Here is a 27,051-nt window from a genome sequence, read left to right on the forward strand (position 1 = left end):
TTCTGTGGTCTGGGCAATTTACAAAAGACAAAGCCCCTTATGTCTTTACTCCCTTAGAGTACAAGATCTCTCAGGAAAGGGATGGAGGCTTCCTCATCTCTGTGTCTCTAGAACCTCCCAATACTGCTTGGATATTCTCTTATTGAGGAATTCAGACTGATATGTCTTGGGAAACATTACAAGGGACTGTTAGAATGCAGCCTAGTTTTAGGAAAATTCCAATTAGAAGAAATTGCCTTGGGGGTGGGGGGCAGGATGAATTGGCAGACTGGGATTGACATAAACATACTACTATGTATAAATAGATAACTAATGAGAACCTGCTGTATAGCCCAGGGAACTCTACTCAGTGATCTGTGGTGACCTAAATGGGAAGGAAATCCAAAAAAGAGGAGATATATGTATACATATAGCTGATTCACTTTGCTGTACGGCAGAAACTAACACAACATTGTAAAGCAACTATACTCCAATAAAAATTAATAAAATAAATAAACGAAGTTGGATAGAAGAATGCCAAAATAAAAGAAAAGAAAGAAATTGCCTTGGGCCGATGAGTCTGTGTTTTCCTGTCCACATCGATATTCTTGGAGACTTCATTCCTGGCAGGCAATTCTGAATCCAGTTGACATCATAATTGCACAGCTCATCGCTATTTGAACAATAATCTACTATCCTCCAGCTTGTTTTATTTGTTACTTCGTATATTCAACAAATACTTATGAAGCATCTACACTGTGCCAGGTAGAGATGCTGGGGCTATGTACGGTGAACAAGACAAGAAAATTCCTACAGAACTTACCTTCTGGGGCGAGGGGAGAGGGCAGACAAACAGTAAAAAATTAACTCAGTTTCAGATTACGGCAGGTCTATGAAGGAAACAAATAGGATCATGGCCTGGAGACTGAGTGGATAGAGGTGGTGCCTGCTTCAGGTAAAGTGCCTCAGAAAGGCTTCCCTTGGGATGAGCAGCCAGTCCTAGGAAGGAAAAGCGTTCTAGGTCAAGGTATCAGGTGAGGACAGGGGCAGGGCCTGGAAGTGTGGAACAGCAGCTGGAATCTGAGGAACAAAATAGAAAACAGCTGGGCTGGAGCATGGTGAACAAGGGGAGAGCGGTCAGCAATGAGCCTGGGCGAAGCAGGTGGGGTCAGTTCACGAGGACAATGCAGGCTAAACAAAGTGAGGGGTTTGGGTTGACTGCGTGATTCTCTCATAGACTGTTTGGAGGATGCTTTCCATTTGTGTACACTGGCTCCTCTGCAGGCTACCAAGAGGGCAGTCTGGATCTCTATAAACCCCAGTATACTATAAGCATTATTAAGTCAGTCTTTGTCTACCCCATGAGCCACAGATCCTAATGAATTGGGAGCAGCCCTCCCTAGGAATATTTTTATTAAGGATAATCTATTTGATATTTTATTTTTGTTTCAACTTTAATTTTTAATGGTGCACCTGAATAAAGAGACATTGAATAGGTACCTTTCAAACATTTGGGAAGTAGTCAACAAAATCCATGAAAAGAAAGTAAAGAAACAAGTAAGGCATGTGAGAGAGTTCTAAGCCTCTTGCATTAGTCTAGGGCTAAGCGTCCCCGTGGCTCAATAGAGTATGATTAGAAGGACATTATCAGAGTTTTGAACTTAAGAACTACTGGGCAGCACCACCAGGGAAGCCCTGATGAGTACTTTTGAGATCTACTTTCTTAGCAAGTGTCAAATATGCAATACAGTACTATTATCTATAGTCACTGTGCTGTACATTACATCCCAGGACTTATTCATGGGCTGTCATTTTTGAATCAAGGGCCTATGGGTAAGGGTACTTGGGGCATAATGACCATATTTTATGGAGGTGAGCACTTCCTCCTCTAAGTCCTCTAGTCTAGACACACACCCTCCTTTAAAAAAAAAAAAAAAAAAAGGGCTTCCCTGGTGTCGCAGTGGTTGAGAGTCCGCCTGCCAATGCAGGGGACACGGGTTTGTGTCCTGGTCCGGGAAGATCCCACATGCCGCGGAGCGGCTGGGCCCATGAGCCATGGCCACTGAGCCTGCGCGTCCGGAGCCTGTGCTCTGCAACGGGTGAGGCCACAACAGCTAGAGGCCCGCGTACCGCAAAAAAAAAAAAAAAAAAAAAAAATTTTGTTCTGGTGCTAGGAACCTGAGGTTTGGTGGAGAATTTTCCCTGAGTTGCTCCTGACTATATCTTGACCTAAAAGCCTGTATAAAATCTGTCTCACACAAAATGGCTTGTGGAAATGACCACCATTCCCCCCTCAAAAGCAGCACCTCACCTCCAGCCCCTAAGCCCACCACCTTGAGGGAGGGAACAGCTGAAGCTTCCAAAAAGCTGCCAGTCTCTGTGTCTGGAAAAGGAGAAGTTGGGATAGGTAGAATTTCATATTCACAGAGAGCAAGGAAGAGAAAGAGACCATTGTCTGCCGAAGCCAGGTTTTCTGATCCGATTCCCAGAAACCTCACTCTTCTCCAAATACCCAAGCCCAGCAGTTCCTTCCAAACCCATCCTGAGGAGCACCTTTAAAAAAATCACAATCATCAGTTCAAAAGAATTTGTACCTAAAAATGTTCTTCATAAAAAATTTTTGTCTTGGGCTTCCCTGGTGGCGCAGTGGTTAAGAATCCGCCTGCCAATGCAAGGCACACGGGTTCGAGCCCTGGTCCGGGAAGATCCCACATGCCGCGGAGCAACTAAGCCCATGCACCACAACTACTGAGACTGCGCTCTAGAGCCCGCAAGCCACAACTACTGAGCCCACGTGCCACAACTACTGAAGCCCGTGCACCTAGAGCCCGTGCTCCACAACAAGAGAAGCCACCACAATGAGAAGCCCACACACCACAACGAAGAGTAGCCCCTGCTCGCCGCAACTAGAGAAAGCCTGCGTGCAGCAACGAAGACCCAAGGCAGCCAAAAATAAATACATAAATAAAAAAGAAAGATTCTTAAAAAAAAAAATTTTTTTTCTCTACATATGTGAACACCTACCATTCACTTAGCACTTAAAAGTTTTGAGTTATAACACCAGTCCTGAAGAAGATTTTAACTGGTCTCTACTTATTTTACTGAAATTAGAATACGCAGCCACCAAGTAAACTTGTTTACCCTTATATTATCCATAAGATCGGTTAATCTAGAGGGAAATCATCATGAGTTTATAGCCAACTTTGCTTTTCATATAAAATTAAAACACCCAAAGAAACAAAAACCACTTTATTGAAAAGGATATACAATTTTAAATTTTAAATAAAATATAATTGCCTATTATGACTAAATTACAGTCTCCCTGCTCTTTATTAGTTAGTAATCCCTGGTTTTCTTACCTAGGACCTGCCTGGTTCCTGACATTGGCATTCTCATTAGATCAAGAACTCTGTGAACTCAGGCTCATGTCTGTCTGGGTCACTGCAGGAGCCCCAGGGCCTGGCATACTGCCTGCCTCACCTTAGGGGGCCAGAAATATCCCTTCAAAGACTGAGTGAGTGGACACAATCCAGCACCAGGGCTTTAGAATAAGCTGAATATGGTTGGATTATTTCTGGAGTGTCTGGAAGGAGACAGATAGAATTTAAGGGATAAATGTGAATCAGAGCAGAGGAAGGGAGCTAAGACCAAAGGATTATCAAATGTGTTTTGGTTTTTGTCTCCCCAAGCCCTCCCTAGGGGATTTTTATGAGGCCAAAAATAAGAGATAAGGGGAAAGTTCAGGCAGAGGACGTCAGGAACTTCTCAGGAACTCAGGTGTGAATAGGGCAAAGAACAAAGCAAGGGTCTTGGATGTCATTCTTGCTGGTGCCTGGGGATGTGACATAAAGACCAGTTCTCCTACTTAAAGATTCGATTTGGTTCATTGAAATCAGACTCTTCCTGGGATGGCTTAAAAATTTCAAAAAAATTTGACAACAAAAATCTTTACAGTGAGTTATACTGTAGTTAGGGGAACTTCAGTTCAAGGCCACATTCCCCAAAGTATATTTTTTGTTTTTTTTTAATAATTTCAATGGGGAATTATAGGGTTTTGTGGAAGGAAAAATAATGGTAAAACAAATGTTAAGCAGATTACTTTCTTGCAGTAATTCTCAGAGCCTTTAATATGTTAATGTACATTATGAGTCAGAGAGAGAGAGAGAGAGAGAGAGAGGAGAGAGAGAGTAGCATCTCTTTGGGGGGAAAATATTGACTTAGTAATTCCACCTTCCTCTTAAGCACTCTTTGCTAAAAGAAATTCCCCATCTATGTCAACACTTTTCAGAGGGCGTCATTTTCTTTTTTTGTGGCATGGCAAAAGCCCAAATGAAAATGTGAAGACCAGAAGTATATATTTTTTCAGTAAGAAAGAAATATTCTTTTCTCTTAAATTTTGCCTATTGAAGCCAGAACTGGTATGATTACTTTATATAAATATAATAGCTGTTCAGTGATCATGACAAACAGAAAAATATGACAAAACTGCTTTGTGAAAGAACACAAAGTTAGAAAAATGATTTACCAAAATATAACTTTAAAACATACTTTAAAAATAAAACTTGGGCTTCCCTGGTGGTGCAGTGGTTGAGAGTCCGCCTTCCGATGCAGGGGACACGGGTTCGTGCCCCGGTCTGGGAGGATCCCACATGCCGCGGAGCGGCTGGGCCCGTGAGCCATGGCCGCTGAGCCTGCGCGTCCGGAGCCTGTGCTCCGCAACGGGAGAGGCCACAACAGTGAGAGGCCCGCGTACCGGAAAAAATAAATAAATAAATAAATAAAACTTAACCATAAAAACAGAGATATAATGTGGTTTTATTACCAAGTATTTGAAAAATAGAATGACTCATTATTTTTGTAATTCCTAAGGGTACCATTTTATAATTTGCCCAAGGATTTGATTTGATATTCTAGTGGCCCCAAAGGTGGCAACATCTGCTTATAAAAGACCTGATTTGGACTGTGTGGGCTGCTGAAGTTTTTTCAGGCTTTTTCTCATTAAAACAAGATTGTACGGTAGACTGGCAGTGTCACTTTCTCACTCATGCTTCCCAAAGGCTTAAGCGGTCAGAATTTACCTTTTCCTTTTCTTTGTAATACCAATTTTGTTTCATAGTTAATGGGTGTAAAATATCCTCTGGGGAGAAGCTACAGAGTTTAGAATTTTTCCTTTTTCAGAAGTCAAAAGATAATAGATTATCAATTTATTTATCCTTCATTTCCCAAAAAATATTTTCTCACAGATTCCCTGCACCCCTCTTACCTCCTTTTAACAAAAAATTCATGAATAATATGAAGTAAACACAACTGATAGTGGTACGGGCCTTGGCCCATCATTGCTTACCATTTAAGAGGTGCCTACTGCAGTTGGAAACTAATTTTTGGTTCCTGCGGATATAATATCCATGGATTTTCCAAAAATAAATGACTAGACTGGGCCCAAGTAAAAAATATGTCTTAATCATTGAAGCAGCTTTTTGTCTGACCATCATCTACTCACTTCTTTACTCTGACAGCTGCCTCCCCTCCTGTGGCATGAAAGGATACAGCACTAAAGGCGGAGACTGTCCTAAAGGATGGCTGGAGAGGCTACATGGAGGAAAAGAGAGCCCTGGGATTGCAGGGCTGAACTGCCTATGCTGCCCTGAAGATTCCCTGCAGCAGGGTTATCCTTGCAAAGCAGGGTAAGAAAGGGAGTGGATCCTGAGCTCTGAGAGCTGCTCTCAGTCCTGTGGGATTTTTCCCTCAAAGAATTGCCCAAAGAGTCTGTTTTCTAGAAAAGTCTGAATGATGGCTGGATTACAGAGCTCTTGTAGCTCAGAGATGGACAGTGCTGGCTGTAATTCCTCTGCTTGCCTTCCTGACCCATTCTCCATCTTTCCCAGCCCTGCTCTGTGCCCAAGGAGACTGACCCCTTCTGATGAGAGGGCAAGAGGAGAGAGGGGTCAGGCTTTATTCTTTGCCCTCCCTCCTTAGTAGCTGCATCTCTATTGATAGCTGTGATGTTCCACACCTATGGCTCCCCTCAGGGAGCTCCAGCTCTCGCCAGGCTCCAAGACCACTTTTTCTTCTCCTTCAGCCCTAGGGGAATTAATGGCTTCCTGCTGGTGCCAGACTCTGGGTGCCTCAAAATCCTTCATTCATTTCCTTAACCCTGCCCACACCTCTGGAGGCAGTCCCTTTATTACAGTCTCCCCATTGTATTAAAAGTCTTACCTGTTGGGATAAATTCTGTTTCCTGTGGGGAACCTGGATGTTACACCAACTGACGCTCATTTTAATATCAAATTGTTAAAAGAGATCTCGATTTTGTAGAATATATTTCTTCATAACTTCAGTCAGAGTATTGCTTAGGAGTATGGGTGTTGGGGTCATGCAGATCTGTTATTAACTGTGTGATTCTAGGTATGCTTAATCTTTCTCTCCAAGTGTCAGTTAAGTATCTCTATGTATGTCATGCAGAAAATGGAGCTAAAAACAGTATTTAATTCATTTAGCACATAAATTGTTGTTAGGATTAAATGAGATAATGTTTATAAAGTACTTAGCCTAGCACAGCGCTTAAAAGACTGTCGATAAGTTGGAGTGCTTCTTTCTTATTACTATTTAAGTATATTTCAATTTTCAAACTGTGATACTGCAATTTCTCTCTATTAATTGTTCAGTGTTTCTTACTTGTGAAACTAAAAGCCAAACACATTATAAAACATTATTATTAGTTTACCAATATGGATATTGAATGCTCAAGGGATTTGCACTGGTTTAAGATTAAGGACCAATAGCAGAGAAAGAAGGGAGTTCAAAAGCCTTGGCCTTGGTTACTTTTAGGAAGTAGCATTGTTCCTACCAACCCCCCAAAACGACTGCCCAGCTTTTCACGCTTTTCACTCCAGGCTATCACACACCCAGCCCTTCCTGGGTGATATGACACTTTCCCTTGTCCTTTAGTACAAAATAGAATTCCTCTGCTCATCTGCTCCACCTGAAATATACTAAATCAATTGGTATTGGTTTAATTGTGAATGACCAAAATCTCAAGACAATAGTAGCTTAAGCAACATGGAAGTTTATTCCTCCTTCACATAAAATCTGAGTGGGCAGGCCTGAGTTGGTAGGGTGCTCCATGGTGTCAAGGACTCAGGCTTGTTACTCTGCTATGCATGGCCCTTGTCCTTTTCTTTCAAGATGGAGCTCCAGCCATCACAGCCACTTTCCAAGCAGCAGGATGGAGAAAGGGGAGAAAGATAAAGGGCCTTGTGAAATAATAGAAAATATATATTGGTTTCTGCCTCCCAGGTCCAGGCACAGAGATCCTAAAACCCTTGTAATTTCCTAAGTGATAAGGGCACTAGGAGCATCTTTTGTTCTAATATTTGGCCTTTGACCCCAGTTCCTGACACAGAGCTCCTAAAGCCCTTGGAATTTTGGATGATAGGAATTTTGTTATTCTAATGAGGCAACTCTTGGTGGGCTCTTGAATAGCTTCAGGATGGGGGCTGGTAACCAGAAAGACCAATCCATGATTAGAAGCTTGTAACTTCAATCCCACCCCTATCCTCTGGGAAGGTCTGGAAAGGGGCTGATGATTGAGTTAATAATTGATCATACAAAGCCTTTATAAAAATCCCCAAAGTATCGGGGGTTTGGAGAATTTCCAGGTTGGTAAACACATCCACATGTGGGGAGGGTGACAGACCCCAACTCCACAGAGACAGAAGCTCCTGTACTCAGGACCCGTCTGGACCTCTCCTCGTCATCTGGCTGTTCATCCGTATCCTCTACCACATCCTTAATTACATAATAAACTGGTAACTGTGTTTCCCTGAGTTCTTTGAGCCATTCACAAGGAGAGAGTCATGGGAACCCCAATTACAGCCAGTCAGTCAGAAGTATAGGTGAAAAGCTGAAACTTGTGATTGACATCTGAAGTGGGGGTGGGACCTGAGGCTATCTCCAGGTAGTGTCAGAGTGGAGTTAGATTGTAGGACACCCAGCCGGTGCCAGGGAGTTGCTCGATGTGTCAAACCCCACACACCTGGCAGCAGAAGTGAAGTGTAGTAGTAGTGTGAGAGGAAAGGAGGAACGTGGGAACTCACCTACACCAGTTCTCTCTTAAAACAAGCGTCCTAGAAGTTGCCATTCAACACTCCTGCCGTGAGCCTGTGGGCCACTAACCTCAGTTGGATGCCGCTCCTCTCCCCCACATCAGGGAGGCTGGGAAATGTCTTTATCCTGAGAAATCAGGCATCCAGTGCAAACTTCTATAGCTATGGAAGAAATGAAGAGCAACCACTGAGGGCAACAAGCAACCTCTGTTAAAGACATCTTCCTCTCTACCGCTCTCCTTCCTCACCAATAGGAAAAGAAGGCAAGGAGATTTTTTTTAAATAACCAGTGCCATCTTGACAGTAGAAGAGGGCATTTAATAGTGGTTTTCAGCTTCTCAGAAGAGGTACGGTGTGAAACTAAAAGAAAACCAGAGGGACTTCCCCGGTGGTCCAGTGGTTAAGACTCCACGCTTCGACTGCAGGGGCCACGGGTTTGCTCCCTGGTCGAGGAACTAAGATCCTGCATGCTGCTGTGGCGAGGCCAGAAAAAACAACAAAAACGAAACAGAACTGTCTCATTCTGCCCCACCTTGAACTCTGCTCAGAGCCTGGTTTCCAAACATGAGCAATCAGTAGACTTTGTCTTAGACCGTTGCCACTGCCCAAACATACCAAGCAGTATTTGTGCTCTTAACCCAGAGCACAAATCTGGGTAAAGATAGCATTGACTGTAACTGGAATTACAGAATACATTTCATATCTGAGAGGTGGAGACAGCCTGCCACGCGGCATGCAGGACCTTAGCTCCCCAACCAGGGATGGCCCAGCCAATCATAGCACCTCATTCTCCTGGGCACAGTGATTGGTCCAGCTGAAGGGCTGAAGGGCATGTGCCCCAGTCTGGGCCAATTAGAGCCCTTTTCTGAGACTAGTTTGGGGCTGGAGGAGAAGGGGTCTTGCTTTTTGGAAGTATGTCAGTGGGGACTGCCGGCAGCCATATTTTTTTCCACTACATGAAGAACACCTGTCTGCAGTAGGAAAGAATGAAGACAATATAGACAAATGGGTAGAGGGCACAGGTGGCAACCTCCCTGCAGTTCCTCAGTCCAGTCAAACCCGAAGCTAGATCAATTTCTGGACTTCCCAGTTAGGTAATCCAATAAATCTCCTTTAATGCTTAAGCTAGTCTGAGTTGGATTTCTGTCACTTGTACAAGTCTGAACTAAAAAAAAAAAGTAAAAGAAAAGTTAAACAACATGCTCTTTCTATTAGAAATACACTTAATAAACTTCTATGAGTCCACAGTAAATTCAACGAGACAAATGCTTAAGCAGGTTGGTATCTAAGAAATATTCGTTAGCATACTACGGACAAATCAAAGGTGTTTAGGAGAATGTTGAGGAAGTCAGTTTTGCTCATTTTTGCTGTCTTCCTTCTTACACTGGCAGTTTTTGCTTTTGAAATTGTAAGAAGAAAAACAATGAGTCAGTCAACAGAGAAGGGATAGAGACGTAGTAAAAGGAGGTATGGGAACAGAGTGATGGAGAAGGGAATAGTGAGAGATGGCACGGAGTATCAGAGCTTCCTGCCTGGGAGTCAGGGGACCTGGGTCACAGCCCTGGCTCTGCCACTACTGCTCCATCTGCTTGGGTGAACCACTTTGACTAGTTGTAATTTCTACACCTGAGAAATAAGGAGGCCTGGAATAGAGGTGATTAAGGTCCATCTTGGCTCTAATAGTCGATCCTTCTAGTATATCCTTAATTTCTAGCAGGAAAATGAAGGACGCAAGGGAGTAGGATGCATCACTGTTGGAGTCACTGCTGTCAAGAGCATGACCTCAGGTTTCCCAAGAGGTCTAGCTCAGAAGGCAGCTGTTCCAATACCCCCAAACCAGCCTCAGATCATCCCAGGAAACTGAGGCTCTGGCTTTTCCCTGGAAGGGTCAAAACTTGGTCAACAATTATTGGGCTGGGGGTAGAGGTATATCCAAGACAGAGCTCCTTGTTTATAATTCATTAAAGAATTCATCAGACGCCCTGGGCAGACAGGGCAGAACCCACCTAATTGCCTTCTTCTCTCCCCACCCTCTTCCTGCCCACTGAGGAATCCTGATCCATATTAGATCCTATCCAGAGGAGCATGCTGGAACTCATCCAACATAGCAAGTGCAGCCTGCCCAGCAGAGACCTGAGCAAACCAGTTTCACACAGGAAAATTCAATTGCCTGCTATTGTCACAGCCAGGGAGGCAGGGGAGGAGCACTCCTACCCATCACAGCAAATTTTTTTTTTTTTTTTTTTTTTTTTTTTGCGGTACGCGGGCCTCTCACTGTTGTGGCCTCTCCCGTTGCGGAGCACAGGCTCTGGACGCGCAGGCTCAGCGGCCATGGCTCACGGGCCCAGCCGCTCCGCGGCATGTGGGATCTTCCCGGACTGGGGCACGAACCCATGTCCCCTGCATCGGCAGGCGGACTCTCAACCACTGCGCCACCAGGGAAGCCCCCCATTACAGCAATTTAAGTAGGAGGAGAGATGAGAATGGGAAGAAGTGATGAATAAACACGGGGAAAGAAAGCTCTACAGAAGTGTGCTCCTGCTCAAAAGTTGGGGTTGAAGGGTAGTGTCTGAGAAGAAAGGAGTTTTCTTCTAGCTCTTTTAAACCATTTTCCCCATTTCAGCCAAAATAGCCAGCAAGAAGTTTCTCAGTTCTTACAGTGCTGACGAGTAAGACTTAGCTTAGCACAGAGCAGGTGCTTAATAAATCTTTACTGAATGAATAAGTAAGTGAATGGACGGAAAAATCTGTTGGTCACCATACTGACTCTCTTTGACGAACCACAAAAATGGAATATGCTCCACGGAAGAGACGGCATGACGAGGATGGGGCTCCTTGCAGGCTTAGCTGAGGCTAATGGTCCCCTCTCCAGACTATCCAGGCAGAGTCTGATGGGTCTGATGGGTCACATCACACAGAGGGTTATTTCCTTCAGTCAAGGAGCAATTACTGGGCCCTTCTTTTGGGTTCAGGACCATATAGACGTTAGTCCCTGACTTCTGAGACCTTGCAGTCTAACTGAAGAGATAGTCTTAGCCCATACAGAACAATGATATGAATCATATAAATCACTAAATAAGCGGTCTTAAGTAATGTAGGGAGAACTATAATTGCAATTAGAGTCCAAAGAAAAGAGAGATGAGTGGGGCTCGAACAGTCTAGAAAGATCCATTAAAGTGGGATTTGACCTTGACGCAGAGAACAGACAAATGTGCATTCACTTGGGGAAAACTTGGGTTAATTTTCTGGACTCTGATTCCACCTGAGTCACAATGCTATTTTCCAGATGCATAGTCAAGTCCCCTTCCAACTTCCCTTCCACAGTCTGCATGGCAGGCAAGGTTTTCATCACCATTAGAGCAGAGGGGGGCTTCACAAAGAGCAGTGTAATCTGAGTGCTGATGAGGCCAACAGGTTTGATTCTGAAGATTGTTATTGCTGCCAGGCTATAACCTAGACATATAAATGTACTGCTTCAAATGTTCCATCAGGAGAATCGGCTGGGGAGCACTAATCCTAAGTGAAACCATCTTGATTACAAAGGAAGGAATGACAACACCATATTGCTTAACTGCTGAACCTTACAATGAAACACAAAGTGGCATTAACGTTCTCTGCCTGTAAGGCTGCAGTTTAAGCAGTTAATCTTATTTTAGCTGAATGGCATGTTCATTACAGCAAATAAGTAGGTAATGTGTGGGATTACTGAAAGGAAAGATAAATTAAACCAGTTATGGTTATAATGTTGATTTTATTTTAACTGTCTGATTTAACTTGGTATTTTTCAAGAGTCAGATCTAATATACACTCATTTAGCAGAGATTAAGCAGATGGGACTCTTGCCCAGAAAAGGTATTATATGCAACTTAAGATGCTACTTTTAAGGGCAGCAATCCAGGACACTCGATACTGGCTCTAGCCTGGAATCTTCAGTGCTTAAACTGGAGGGGTCCTGAATGGTAAGATAGCACTTCTCTCTTTCCATTAAATAGTTATGTTTTCACCATTTATGCTTTTCAAGGGCAGCTGAAGGACTTTTCTTCAAGGTCTCAAACATCCTTCTGTGTGGACCTGCTACAAAACAGTGTGTAGCTCAGGAATGTATTTTATCTTGTTTACATGTGCTTTCTTCACACAAGTGTTACCCTGACTCCAAAAACCCTTCATTGAACTACAGGTACAAGAGGAAAAAGAGATATAGTCCCTGAACTGGAAAGGATTACAATCTAGTCAGGAGAGGAGGGACAGTAATCTCAAACATAAGGAACCTAGGAGACAATGTGAGAGGGTGTCTAATCAAGTGCCGAATTGCATAGTGCAGTTGAGCAGAGTATGGAGTACTAGATACTGGGCGCTGCACTGGAGGCTCTTCATATACCTAATCTCATTTAATTTGCACAATAATCTTGTGAGGCCAGTATTATTACCTCCTATTTGTCCAAGGAAGGGGAAGTAAATTGCCTGTCCAAGGAAGGGAAAAAGCAGGAGTTTAAACCCAGGTCTAATTCTAAAGGCCTCGTTTTTTCCTTTATGACAAGCTGCTTTCTTAAATATGAAGAGTCAAGAGCAGAAGAAAATCATAAAAGATGTCATGAAAGGAGTGGAATTGGATCTGAGTCAGAATACACCTTCAATCCAACTTAAAAACAAAAAAATTCTTTACCAGTACCCACTTGACAATCAATTTTACTTCCAGAAACAGCCTAAAGAAATAACCTTCTTTCCACATAATACAACGACCTTAAAACATTTTAACTCCAAGAATCCTCTTTTGATTTTTATGCCATTGTTATGTGTTTTCATTATATATATGTTAATCCCACAGGGCATTATTGTTGTATAGTCAATAATTATTCAGATTTATTTATCTATTTTATCCTTCTTGTGCCTTTGGGTTTCCACCTAAGTTCATTTTATTTCTGCCTGAAGAACGATCTTTAGTATTCCCTTTAATGCAGGCCTTGCTTGTGATAATTCTCTCAGACTTTATGCCCAGATATGCCTTATTCCCCTTTCAATTTGAAGAACACATTTTTGCTGGGCATAGAATCCTAGATTGTCAATTACTTTCTTTCAGCACTTTGAAAATACTCCGTTTACCTTCCCGCTTTCATTATTTCTCTTGAGAAACTAACAATAAGTTTAATTATTGCTCTCATGAAGGTAATGTCTTTTTTCTCTAGCTGTATGTGTGTATGATTCTCTCCTTGGTTTTCATTTACTATGAATGTGACTAGGTTTTTGGGTTTGTTTTAAATCCTTTTTGGGCTTCTTAACTTGTGACAATGTTTTTCACCAGTTTGGGAATATTCTCAGCTATTATCTTTTCAAAAATTGTTTCTGTTCCATTTTTCTCTCTCCTTTGCTTCAGGGACTCTAAATACACTTATATTAAATCTTCTCACGATATCCCCTATATCTCTTACACACCCCACCCCCATTTGTATTTACAAACTTTTTTCTCTGCAGGTTTCCTTCTGGAGATATTCTTCTAATTTATTCTTAATCATCTCTTCAACCATGTCTTATTGGTTATAAAACCCTTCCACTGAGTTCATTTCAGCTACTATATTTTTGGTTTGGGATTTAGTTCCTATTTATGTTTTCCATCATTATCAACCTTGCTTTTTTTGTTTCATCTCTTTACCCATTAAACAAATTGCACAGCAATTTGCTGTCAAGAAAAAACTTGACAACAGAGAAGCAATCAATGAGCTCCAGTCCCACTTAGGATATAGAAAAACAAGAAGTTCTGCTCCAACAAACTATGTTTCTTTGGGCAGAGTACAGAAGGAAGAGTAGCAGCCAAAACAGTAAGAGGAAAAACCCGAAATTTTAACAAATGCTTAAAGACAAAGTATGGGCCAGTGTGACAGCTTAGAATCTCCTGGAGGCACAGATACAGGAAGAGTCTGCCCTCACTTGCCAGCTCTTTTCTATAGGCCTCCACTGGGTGTTCATAAGAAAAATGGGGGATAGATCAGGAAAACTGAAAGAGCCACCCTTTGGTGACACAGGCATGCAGATAACAACCATCTGGCGCTGGGGTAAAGGCATGAAACCCATGTTCTTTTATACAAAGAAAGAGCCATTTGCCACTAGTGGAGTGGTACAAAACCTTCCTGTTCCCTGGTTCCAGGAAAAGGCTGTGGTAGAGAAGTTGAAGGAAAAAGCATCAGATGCTAGAGGGGGGTAGGAAACCCACCTGTGACCAGGATCCTGCCCTAATGCAAAGCATTAGGTCTGCTGCCAGTGAGAGAGGGACAGGAAACTTACTCTCATTTAAGAACCGTCCCCCCCAATTACAATGCAGAGTCTGACTGCCATGGGGAGAAGGAGGTGCACCTATAAAGCTCAAGAGCCCGGGGCCTGCATGAGACTGAGGCTAGCGGGGAAAACACTGCCTGCCCCAACCACAAAACTTGCTCAAAGAAACAAGCAACAGATCCCTAGAGCTAAGGGAGGGGCAGGACTAGTAGAGATTCCACTTGTAGTACAGTTGTGCAGTCTGCTGAAAGCAAGAGGGTGAAGCAGGGACACTGAGAAAAACTCCCTGGCATTCTAGGCCACTCACTAAACACAAAGTAGCAGCAGTTCACCACTGGATGAATTTTAAAGCTGTGGTATATTGAAGGTTACAATATCAACAATAAAACCCAAGTCCAGATCAATTACTACTGAGAGTTACTTGGTACCCCCACACTAATGGCCCAAGAGAAGGAGAGGTGTGCCCACTGTACGTATAAATACTATTTACCTCAGTTTCTACTGTTCTTTTACATGCAATGTCTGACATTCAATCAAAAATTATAAGGGCTTCCCTGGTGGCACAGTGGTTGAGAGTCCGCCTGCCGATGCAGGGGACACAGGTTCGTGCCCCAGTCCGGGAGGATCCCACGTGCCGTGGAGCGGCTGGGCCCGAGAGCCATGGCCACTGAGCCTGCGCGTCCGGAGCCTGTGCTCCACAGTGGGAGAGGCCACAGCGTTGAGAGGCCCGTGTACTGCAAAAAAAAAAAAATTATAAGACATTAAAAAGCAAGAGAAAAAAATGACAATGATCCACTGTCAAGAGATAAAGTAGTTAACAGAACTAAATCCAGAGATGACCTAGATATTGACACTATCCAACAGGAATTTAAAATAACTGTGATTAAAATGCTAAGGGATCTAGTGGAATGAGTGGACAGCATACAAAAACAGAGAATTTCAGCAGAGAGATAGAAACTATAAAAAAGAGTTAAATGGGGCTTCCCTGGTGGTGCAGTGGTTGAGAGTCTGCCTGCCGATGCAGGGGACGCGGGTTCGTGCCCCGGTCCGGGAAGATCCCACATGCCGCGGAGTGGCTGGGCCCGTGAGCCATGGCCATTGAGCCTGTGCGTCCGGAGCCTGTGCTCCGCAACGGGAGAGGCCACAACAGTGAGAGGCCCACGAACCGCAAAAAAAAAAAAAAAAAAAAAGAGTTAAATGGAAACCCTGGGAATAAAAATACAGTATCAAGAGATGAAGAATCATTTTGACAGGCTTATTAGTAGACTGGACACAGCACAAGAAAGAATCAGTGAACCTAAAGTAGGTCAATAGAAATGATGCACATTGAAACATAAAAGTAAAAGAGAGTGAATAAAACAGAAGAGTGCATCCAACAGAGCTGTGGGACAATATCAAATGGTCTAACATAAATCTAATTGGAGTTCCAGAAGGAGAAGAGAGAGAGAGTACAGGACAGAAGAATATTTGATGGTATAATGGATGAGAATTTTCCAAAATTAATGATATACAACCAAAAAATCCAACAGGCTCAGAGAATCCCAAGCAGAATAAATACAAAGATAAACATACCAAGACACATCATAGTAAAACTGTTGAAAATTGAAAGTTAAGAGGAAATCTTGAAGGCAGTCAGAAAATAAAAATGTTACATAGAGAAGAACAAATATAAGAATCACAGCAGACCTGTCATCAGAAAATTTGCAAGCCAGAAGGCAATAGTGATTTCTTTAAGGTACAGTTGACCCTTGAACAACATGTCTTTGAAATGTGCAGGTCTACTCATACACAGATTCTTTTTCAACATATATACAAAAATATATGTGTAGAACATCATGTGCAAGACTTGTATTGAAGTGGATAGCCTATCCCTACATAGGCACAGGGTGATATTTAACATAACATTAATGATATTAGTTTTCTTACTGTTTTATAACTTTGCTTTCAAAGAATTACGTAACTGTACAGTATGCCTCTCTCTTTCATAATTGGAGAAACTGTGTATCAGCCTATCATCACAGGGAAGTGTTTTTTAAAAATATATAATTATGTTTCCAATACTGTATCATGAATATGACTGCAATAATGCATGCCATAAAAATTTTATGCATGCCATAAAAATTTTGTAACAATTCATTCATTAGTGAGCAGGCTAGGCTACCATGAAGCAATTGTATTGATTATCCTAGGCTACCATAAAGCAATCATATAGCTGCTTCTTCATTATCAATGCATGAATTGTTATACCTGTAAATAAACTGAATTTCTTTTTCACGTTATCTTTTCATTTCTGATGTCTAGTGTTAGTAATACGTATAACATCTACAGTATTTTGCATCATATAAGACAATATTGATGTAGGTACTGACAGACAATTCATCTTGCAAACAGATGACATAAACTTATAGTATCGATAAATACAGTACAGTACTGTAAACATATTTTTCTTCCTTATGATTTCCTTAATAACATTTTTTCTGTAGCTTACTTTATTGTAAGAATACAGCATATGGACTTCCCTGGTGGCGCAGTGGTTAAGAATCCACCTGCCAATGCAGGGGACACGGGTTCGAGCCCTGGTCCAGGAAGATCCCACATGCCGCAGAGCAACTAAGCCCATGCGCCACAGCTACTGAGCCTGCTCTCTAGAGCCCACGTGCCACAACAACTGAAGCCCACGCGCCTAGAGCCCATGCTCTGAAACAAAGAGAAGCCACCGCAATGAGAAGCCCGCGCACCTCAACGAAGAGTAGCCTCCACTCGCCACGACTAGAGACAGCCTGCGTGCAGCAACAAAGACCCAATGCAGCCAATAAATAAATAAATAATAAAAATAAAATATAGCACTTTAATTTCCTTAAGCTACTTTGTTTATTTCAAAGTGCCAAAAAACTAAAGGTGTTCTGGTGCACACACATATGCTGTGAATCTAAGAATTCAGAACTATGCAAAGAACTTTTCAATACGACTTTACAAGTGAAATATTTACACACTTTACTGGTAGTGCTTAATGCTTATTTTTGAAATCTATTGCTGATATTCCTCTAAAGAGCAATGACTCAACCAGAAAAATATTAAAGGCTGCCTTTTCTTTTGTAAAGTGCTTATTAGCAACCATATCCAAAAGCAATGGTTTTCAGAAATACATATTAAAAGGTGCTCAAAGAGTCACCTCTTACAGAATCAAATATGCCATTTTGTAACTTTGTACATGTAAACTGATTTTATCTGCATTAATGAAAGATTGCTTTCAATGGCCCTCAACTATATGCTTCAAATCAAGACAGTGCTATTAGCATCAGCAGCATGAACAGTAACAGCAGAATAAACCCCAGCACATTTTAAATGGATCACAGCAGACTAGAAAAACTGTAACAGCTTTTGGATATGTTGCATATCCAAGGATGAGGCTACTCTTTCACTCTGCATATATGGTAAACATTTTAAAAAATAATAAAAACACTTTCTCGTCTCTCTGTAAGAGCATTTTACAGTGTATAAAAGGATTCAGATTCTTGTACCAATTAAGCAAACTGTTTTTCTATATAAAGTAAGCTTTATATTAAAGAAAGAAAGAAGGAAAGAAAGAGAAAAGAAAGCCTATTTCCACCAAGACAGCTAGAAGGAATTAACAAGTGAAACACCTAATGCTAAAAACCTGAGGGAAAAAAATGTGAACAATTCTGAAATGAAGCTTTTTTGAAAGGTTGATATAAACATTCCAAAAAGGAATTTGTTTTTGAGTGTGAAGTATCTGACTTCATTTCAATCATATATCACTTTTATCTGATTTAAATAATTTAGAAAAAAAATAAGCATCATCTTAACTGAACTACTTTCTGTATCAGATTCTCTTTCTGACTCATGCCCCCCAGTACGAACCATTCAATGCTCTTATAGTGAGCATCCCCTCAGGTCCCTGTCTATTTTCTGAATCTTAAAAGCTTTTTTACTCCTCCTTATTTTTCCCCTCCAAAACTCCCCATATATCCCAAGAGAAAATTCCTATTAAAAAATCATAATTTAAATACATTGTGACAATGTTACATTTGATTTAAAGTGGTAATAAATTATAAATTGCCAAATAATATAATTCACAATGCAAATCCCTGGTATAAAAAGAATCCATCTTGCCCTGAATATAATAAAGCAGTCCAGTGATTTCAAATTACTTATGAAATAAAGGCAAAAATAAGGTGTAAAACACTATTTATAAAAGTTAAGTAAGAAACCAGTTACCATAAATCTTTTTACAAAGATAAATGTAATGGGCCTTTCCATTTCTAAAAATTTTGGAGGAGGTTTATAACTAGTGGTTTCAAAAATGACTTTAAGGAAACCAGAGATTAAATTACATATTATTTGTAATATATGACATATTAAATATATGTGACAATAATACTGCAATGGTGAGAAACTTAAATTAATCTTTGGACTTGCTACTTTTCGGCAAGTAAATTTTTTTCAAAGTCTTTGCTATAACTGATTAATTTTTAAATGTTAGTTCTCAAAAACTTTGCTACTAGAGATACTATGTTAACTAAGGAGATACTGGAAGTCTCAAATAGTAACAATATGCCTACAAAATAAAACAAGATTGTTCTTGCATCTTTTGTTAGTATAACAAATACACTTTAAAATAGACAACATTGCTATGCCTGTAAATTAAAAATACCCAAACCTTTAAAAAGGGGGTGGAACAGGAAAGAAAAATTGAAAATTCTTATTTAAAAATAAATCTGAAGTCCTTGCAGTTCTTAAGAACTTGACTTGTCAAATCACGGTTTATCTTCTTTTGGACCAAGCTGTGTCTTCCACCATTCATCCATGGGATATGATGTCAGTTCTCCATTCTGTAGGTTTCAGTGTGAATTTTCTTGAATGTTTGCAAAGCTGGTACTGGACTTGAGACGTTTGGCTAAATAAATCAAAAGTATTATATTTTAACTTAAATTTAATTCTCTAAACATAATTATTCATTATTTTATGTAAACTATAGTATTCATCTATTAATTCCATGTTTGAATCTGAATAGATTCAATCTTACAAGAATTAAACCTAAATCTATTTTTTTCTACCAACCTCAAAAGATGTAACTTTGCTAGAAGCTGCACATGATTTTGTTAGAAGCAGTGCCAAATAAAACAGATGTAATTTATATCATCCTGAACAATATAGTCTTAAATATGTAATAAAAATGAAAGTACTCTACTTTAAAAATGGAAGTGCTGTAAAGTATAATAAAAAAATTATATATTTGAAAGTCTAATCTAGAAATCCAAATCTAAATTTCTCTTAAAAGAATTCAGTAAAAGAACTCTGTAATGTTTAAAAAAACAAACAAACATTCAAATGGCTTACAAAGAAAAGTGAGTTGGATATTACACACATGTGCACAAACATATATGGCAGCTAATAAAATATGTACAATCAGTTTTGATCATGATGCTAAAGGGACTGAGTCATTAGAGTTAATAAAGAAAATCATGGCTATTTGGCTTGGTAATATGTTTTGTTCTTTAGTTAAACATGAATGTTTCTCATGTTCCAGAAATTAAAAACAACCATGCCATAGTGAAAGTATCTTACATTGGATAACTAGGAATCTCTCTACTTCAGAGGTTCTCAACACTAGAATAGAGGTTATGATTTAGAAGGTCTGCAATGGGATTCAGACATTTAATTTTTGTTTTTGTGTTTTGAAAGCTCTGCAGACAATTCTGATATGTGGCCAAGGATGAGAACCACTGTTCTAGTTTCTATCAGGGTCTCCCCTGACAACTGTAAGTAGAAGATGACAACATGGCTTCCTGGACCAGTGCATTGTTTCAGCCTAAACTTAAAAAGCAACTTAAACTAAAAAACAGCCTAAACTGAAAGTCTACTTCTTAAGCCTTCAGTGGATCTGGGAAGCAAACTAAATCAAAAGGGTTTTTTGTTTTAAATGTTGTTTAAAACTATTAAAAGTAATCTAGTTTCTAATTACCAAATTCATTAAACTAACCAGGTAGCAATACAACTTCCTTGCTTCCTTATTCTCTATCTGATAAATCCCTACATCCTCCAAAATTCTACTCCAGGGATCTTCTAATGGTGAATTCCAACACCCCAAATGCAGAGTTTGTCTTCTATGCCTCTGTGGTCCAACCACACTGTATGCACTTCTATTACATTTGTTGTAATGATTGGATTATGGTCGGTATGTTCTTTGAGGGCATCTATTGTGCTTTGTTCCTTTTTAAATCCCTAATTCCTACCATAGGACTTGATGAATGGTAGCATAAAGAAAATGGTAGCATAAAGAAAAGTAAATTAAAATTTCCATGAGGTATCAGCACAAGAACTATTTGCTTACACTAGCACTTCCTTAAGTTCATCATTTAATTCGTAAACAATGCTTCTATGAAACATTAATAGGTATTATGCAAAGGTCCTATTGTCAAGTTTGGGGGATGTAATCTCAGAGGCCTTAATTTATATTCAGGTACATTATGAAGCTCATGAAAAGGAATTTCACAGGACTAGTATTTTAAGGAACTCACTCTAGGAGTTGCTAACATTAAGTACAATGTTCTTTTATTCAACAAATATTTTGGAGTATCTACTATGGGCCAGGTACTTTCTAGATGCTGGTGATATAGTGGTGAGCAACATAAACAAAATCCTTTTTCTGATAGAACTTACAGTTGAGTCAGGGTAGACAAACAAATGAGGTAGAAAATAAGTGGAAAAGTTAATTGGAATAGACTAAATAGTGATTAAATGCTATTAAAGAAAGATGATACAGAAGAATTTTAAAAAGGGTGTATTCTTAGGTTGGGGGGGTCATAAAAGTTCTCTTTGTGTCAGTAACCTTTGACCTAAGACCTGGATGACAAGGAGCCAGTCAAGGAAAGCAGGGAGGGAAAAATACAAGAACCTCGGAAAGAGGACAGTGTGAATGAGCTTGGTGTTTGAGAGGAGCAGAAAGAAGGCCGGACTGCCTACATACAGCATCATGAGAAAGGAGAGGGGTAGACACAGGAGTTTAGGAATGCAGATGGGGACCAGGTCACATGCAGCTTGGAGAGCAGACCTTGGAATAAGTCTGTATTTTATTCTAGGTGCGACGGGTACACGGGAAGGGTTTCAAATGGGAGAGGAGCACGTGGTAAAATTTGTGTTTAAAAATTTACTCTAGCCACTATACGGACAATGGATTGTAGTGGGTCAAGAAGTAGAAGTAGGGATACCAGTTAAGGGACCTCTGCCTTAGTGCTGGTAAGAGACGGTGATGGCCTGGGCTAAGGTATTACCAGTGGGGATAGAGAAAAGATAATTTAAGATATATTTTTGGAAATACAGCTGGCAGTACTTGCTGATGAATTGAAAAGGGGTAGGGGAGGGAATAAGGGAATGGGGAAAGAAAAGAAAAGAAAAAGTTAAGAAATTGAAAGATATTAAAAGAAATTAAACGACAAAAGGATTTGTGGCTTATACAAGCAGATGGATGGTAATGACTTTTATTGTGAAAACAAACGAACAAAAACACTGATCAGAAGTACTATATATCTTCTGTAGAGTTAAATAGATTTGCAAAGCAAATAAGATGCTAAACTTTAAAAGTACACCAAGCCCTGAAAAATAAAGTTTCTCAACAGTGAGGTCCCTGCAATATTTTGTTATTACCCTAAAGAAGCACTTTTAGGCCCGAGTTATTACATATTTACAGAATGCTGGCAATCTTCAAAATACTTTACTAAATACACCCATGATAAAGACTCTCTCCTCTAGTAGCTAGCTTTCTGAGGTGACAAGACATTACAAATTCAATGTAAACTGATGTACAAGCAATCTTTTTTTTTTTTAAGTTAGATATATTAGACGTGAAGTTAGATAAATCATGAAAAAATGCCAGAAAGAAATTTACAAGGGAAAGAATTTTTATATCATAGGTTCCTAAACTAGGAATAATATTTAAGAGAAAAAAAGCCTGACTTTTTTTTTCTCCTGAAAACATTCTTTTTTAAAAAAACTAAAATTACTAAGGGATAAGCCCATACTTTCATTCTGATAATAAACAAGAAAACTATGAGATTTGGAGGTCACTTTTCTTTGGCTAGTTGGGACCTTCTAGTTAGTGTTTTTTTCTGCTCTGCCCTATTTGATGGGGAGAAAGGAAAGGAATGAACACATACTGAGCACATGCTATATGTCAAGTAACTTTCTTGCAACTACAATTCCAATTTGTTCATAAACAAATTGTCTGTGTGTAAGCTACAGTTTCTCCCTGCCTGCTACTTGTTTGGTGGTTCTGTCATGGGTGGTTCTGCCAATGGACCTAAGAGCTCTCTACTATTTATCTCCCTATTATGGCCATTTCAGGTCTGCAAAGCCTTTGTTGCTATTCCTTTGTTGTTGTCAACCTTATTCCAGGGAATCTAGCCTTCTCAATTAAAGCTTCTGAAAGATACTGTATGTTAAAGTTTAATTATAAAGTCACTTAACTTACACATCTCTTCTGGTAGTGAGCACAGTTGTAAAATTTGAAGAAGAGAGCTGTTTTAGGCTAATATACTTTGAGTTCTCAGAGTATATATTATTTCTAAAACAGGCTTAGATTTTTTTAAATACAGGTTTTTAATCTAAGTAAATAAACAACCATAAAAAGAAACTTACGTAGAATGAGTTTGCGTTTCTTTTGCTCTGAGTGAAGAAAACTACTAAGGTAGAAGACAACAGGTAGAAAGAGAATGAACACAGAAACAGCAATTACAGGCACTGTGTCACTGCAAGGGACTGAACAGTTGAAAGTTCGACTCCAAAGTTTTCGAGTAATATTCATCTGAAACAATAACAAATAATGTTACTCTATTTTATATTTAATTTGTCTTCAATTTCATAAAATTATTTTGTCAGTAACAAGAACCCCAAATTTAGACTAAATACACATCCCTAAAAAATCTATTAATAGTTGAGGACAATTTCTTCTGTCAGGGAAATAAGCTGGTTCACGATTAGTCATTGTATAAATTTATATCCATACAGAAATTTCATATTGTAAATTCATAATACTGTCCAAAGAATGTCAGCTTTTCACAGACTTCAAAAACAGAACTTGTATCAATAGAAATATACTGTGCTTCATTCATTAAAAAAGATTTAAAAGGGTAACTATGTGAGGTGATGAATGTCAATAATTAGACTGTGGGAATCCTTTTGCAATATGTATGTATATCAAATCATCACACTGTACACTTTAAATATATTATAATTTTATTTGTCAAGTACACCTCAATAAAACTGGGGGGGGGAGGGGAAGTCTCACAAAACAAACAAACAAAATATTTTCTTTCATATGTTACCTACGTAATCTCACTGAGCTTGTTGTAATATTTTTAGAATGGAGATAAAAATATCAGCTTTATAGGGCTTCTCTTCAAGAGATGATATCTATGAAATGCTTAATAGCTTATCTAAGATATTATGAAAGATTCATACAGCAAATAATTTTTTAAGTATATAATATCTAATGAGTCATGGAAACTTTATTAGACAATACTAATATCTTATTTAGCCCCTAGATACACTTAGGGGCTGCAGTACCTCACTTTCATTGAGCTCATGATTTCTGTCAAACAGGCTAAACGATGTAAGGAAACTATCAAATTTAGCTTTTAAAACTGTTCTTGCCTGGATTTTGTTTAATTGAGATATGGTTTACAAATGGTGCACTGTACGTCTGTCGTAATTTTTGCTTATTGCAAGATGGATGTTCTAAAATAGGTTGGTCATGTTGATTTCCTGTGTAATCCAACTTGTGTCATAGAACCAATATTCATTTTTCTTCTTTATTTTAAAAAAAAGAAAGAGACTATTATTCTTTAAAAAGATGTTATTATTTATTGGGAACCTACTAGAAGCCAGGTACTACTCTAAACATTAGTAACAGAGCAGTAACAAACAAAAATCCCCATGGTGTATCCATTTTAAGCGCTTTTTACCATTCTGAATATTACAGATCCACTATGTTCACTCTGAGCTGCTATAATTCACACTCATCATTCTCAAACATTAAGTTTACCAATTTTGACCACAAGTTCTCTGCTTTTTGACAATAAATTTTCAGTTTCCTCTAATGCCTCAATAGTCAGGCATCGTATTCCCATAAAAAGGCATGATTGCCATCTAGTGGTGCCCCATGTAAAGGCAGGCTATTCAACGGAGGAAAAAAGAGTTTTTGTTGACTATTCATTCAATCAATACATGTTACTAAGGGCCCACTATTTGCTAGGCGCTGTTCTAGATACTGAACAGTGAACAAAAAAGGACAATGATGTTCTTGTCTTCATATGGCTTATATTTTAGTAAGGGGAGAAAGACTACAAATAAGTAAACAAAACTTTTCAGATGGTAATAGATATAAAGAAATAAAGCAACAGGATAGGAAGTAACTGAGGAATGGCTTCAGAAACATATTGTAGCAAAACCTAGAGACTTCTTGAATTAGCAACAAGTGCACAAGAAACTGAAATGAAGACATTTAACAATATACCCACACCACTGAAAATGACACACATTATCAAACTTAAAAAAACAAAATGTATAAATGGAGTATAATCTATAAAAATATTAAATCACTATGTTGTATACCTGAAGCTAATATAATATTGTAAATCAACTATACTTTAATAAAAAGAAGTCAAATATACCAAATTATCAACTTACTTATGAAGTATCTGATTAATTTCCATTTTAGTTTGACACATCAGGATATTCTAAAACTTTACTACTTAGCAACTAGTTATTTCTGGTTGAAGACACCATATGCAAATTCCAATAATAATACTGAAGGCACATTCAACAACACTGCAAAACACGTGTTGTATCAGGAGCAAAGTACTTACTGCATCTTCCACATCAATGCATAAGTGCGTTCCAGATTCAGCCTTATTTTCAAGTTCATTCATTTTTTGCATTTCACTGTACAGACTACTCAGAGTTTTGTATGCGTCATGACAGTTTTTGCATACTTCTGAATAATTTCTTAACTGAAGAAGACTGTGTGTGCTCCCCTAAAAGTCAAAGGCACATAAAATACACGCAATAAACATTACATTTTTTAAACTTATTTGCCCTCCTGGAGGAAATAATAGAGTATGTTAAAGTGCTGAGCTGTGGTGTGGGGCAGGTTGCTAAACCACTCTGAGCCTCGGTTTTAACTATAAAATAGGGATACCCTTACCTGTATTACAGGTCCCAAGGAATAGAGACTGGTATGTAGCACACAGTAAAATATTTGGTACTTTCTAGTTGCCCCTGAATTTTGAAAACCACTGCACTAGCCACTGTTAACTGAGGGCAACACTAGCTCATATACCAAATTATTGATACCTAAATACCAAAAATTTACTAAGTTATCTTGTCATTTATACATCTGCCCTTATCTATCCTACACTCACCAAATAAATAAAGTATACCCTTGCCTGTGCTGACTTGAACCCTGAAGTCTGCCTTATTGAGACAGAGAAGACTTTATAATGAGTTAGGAAACGGCACCCAAACTACATCCCTCCCCCAGCCCTCTTACCCTAATGCTTTTAATCCAGGCCTTTCAAGTCAACAAAAAGGGACTAATACCAATGAATTGTATAACCTAAAATATAACCTCAGGTACTGGATATAAGACATTATGTTAGTGAATCTCAATCTTTTCCACTTCTGGGACTGACGCTTGTATTTCAAGAACAAGTTTGCTAAACAGTCAATTCACACTTTTGTTTTCTATTCCCTTTATTCTTTACCTTATAGCCTGGAGAAATAATATTAACTGACTATCAGAATGAAAAAGAAAAGGAAAAATTAAGGGAATTAAGCTGATGTAGCCCCTACAATATTACCCTTACTATCTACTTGACAGAGAAACTCAAGACTCTCTTTAGTTCTGCCACAAGAAATAGCCCATTGCCTGTTTTTCACAGAACAATTGTACGTTCAGCTAAATGTGTTCGATCAAAAATGGAGCACAGTACCTTGATGGGGGAGTATAATTTAGTCATTTATATTAAAACTTAAAATGTACATATCATTTGACATTGCAATTTCACTTCTAGGAATCTACCAGACAGATAAAGATACAAATACCTGCAAAAGACTGTCCATATTTGTGATAGTAAAATACTGAACCAAACAAAATTCTCCATTGATACAGGGACTGACTGACTAAATGGTGGCATAGTCAAACAACAAAAAGCCCTGCAACGTTTAAAGCAAATGAGAAAGTAGGATTCTGGGAAAATGATGACATCAGCACGTGCCATTCCTGATTTCTTTCCTGAAGAGACTCAAGAACAGAAGAGTAAACCCAGGCCCTTGATAGCACTGTTAATTATAGAGGCATGACATGCACATTTCATCACAGGAAGGTTGTATGACAGCTGTCATACCACTCCCAGAGAAACTAGCCGGAACCACAGTCTCTTGTGACCCTCTATCCCCTGCAACCACCTACTGTCCTCTGGAGATGCGAGGGGCTGGAATAATAGCCCCACCCTACCTGCAGGACCACCCACAAAAAGCAGTCTCCACAGTCACCCAGACAGTCCAGGTTCCCAGAGAAGCCACCTGCAAACACATACTACATAAGGTGGAGCTGGTCTGGAACCTAAACCCACATCTCTGCCTCATCACTGAGCCAGAAGGCACTGCCACAGCCAATACC

The 27,051-nt window shown here is 39.4% G+C and overlaps 1 protein-coding gene across 4 annotated transcripts in view; it reads right to left on the reverse strand.

Moving 5' to 3' along the window:
* Positions 1-27,051, reverse strand: part of OSTM1 (osteoclastogenesis associated transmembrane protein 1) — an 82,689-nt gene that overhangs the window by 26,610 nt on the left and 29,028 nt on the right. Inside the window, exons 4-8 of one of the 4 annotated variants that reach the window (XR_012324773.1) lie at positions 25,238-25,405; positions 23,010-23,175; positions 19,033-19,269; positions 14,842-15,085; positions 3,212-8,246 (exon numbers count right to left, since the gene is read on the reverse strand). Coding sequence is in view for 1 of the 4 variants with exons in the window: in XM_019929527.3 (XP_019785086.2) it covers positions 19,214-19,269; positions 23,010-23,175; positions 25,238-25,405 (390 nt within the window). In the remaining 3 variants the exon portion in view is untranslated. Of the gene's footprint in view, positions 1-3,211; positions 15,086-18,543; positions 19,270-23,009; positions 23,176-25,237; positions 25,406-27,051 lie in introns of those variants that run through there. The other 3 variants (XR_012324772.1, XR_002175232.3, XM_019929527.3) reach the window with 3 other exon arrangements.

The sequence above is a fragment of the Tursiops truncatus genome, chromosome 12, assembly GCF_011762595.2.
Source record: "Tursiops truncatus isolate mTurTru1 chromosome 12, mTurTru1.mat.Y, whole genome shotgun sequence".
Lineage (NCBI taxonomy): Eukaryota > Metazoa > Chordata > Mammalia > Artiodactyla > Delphinidae > Tursiops > Tursiops truncatus.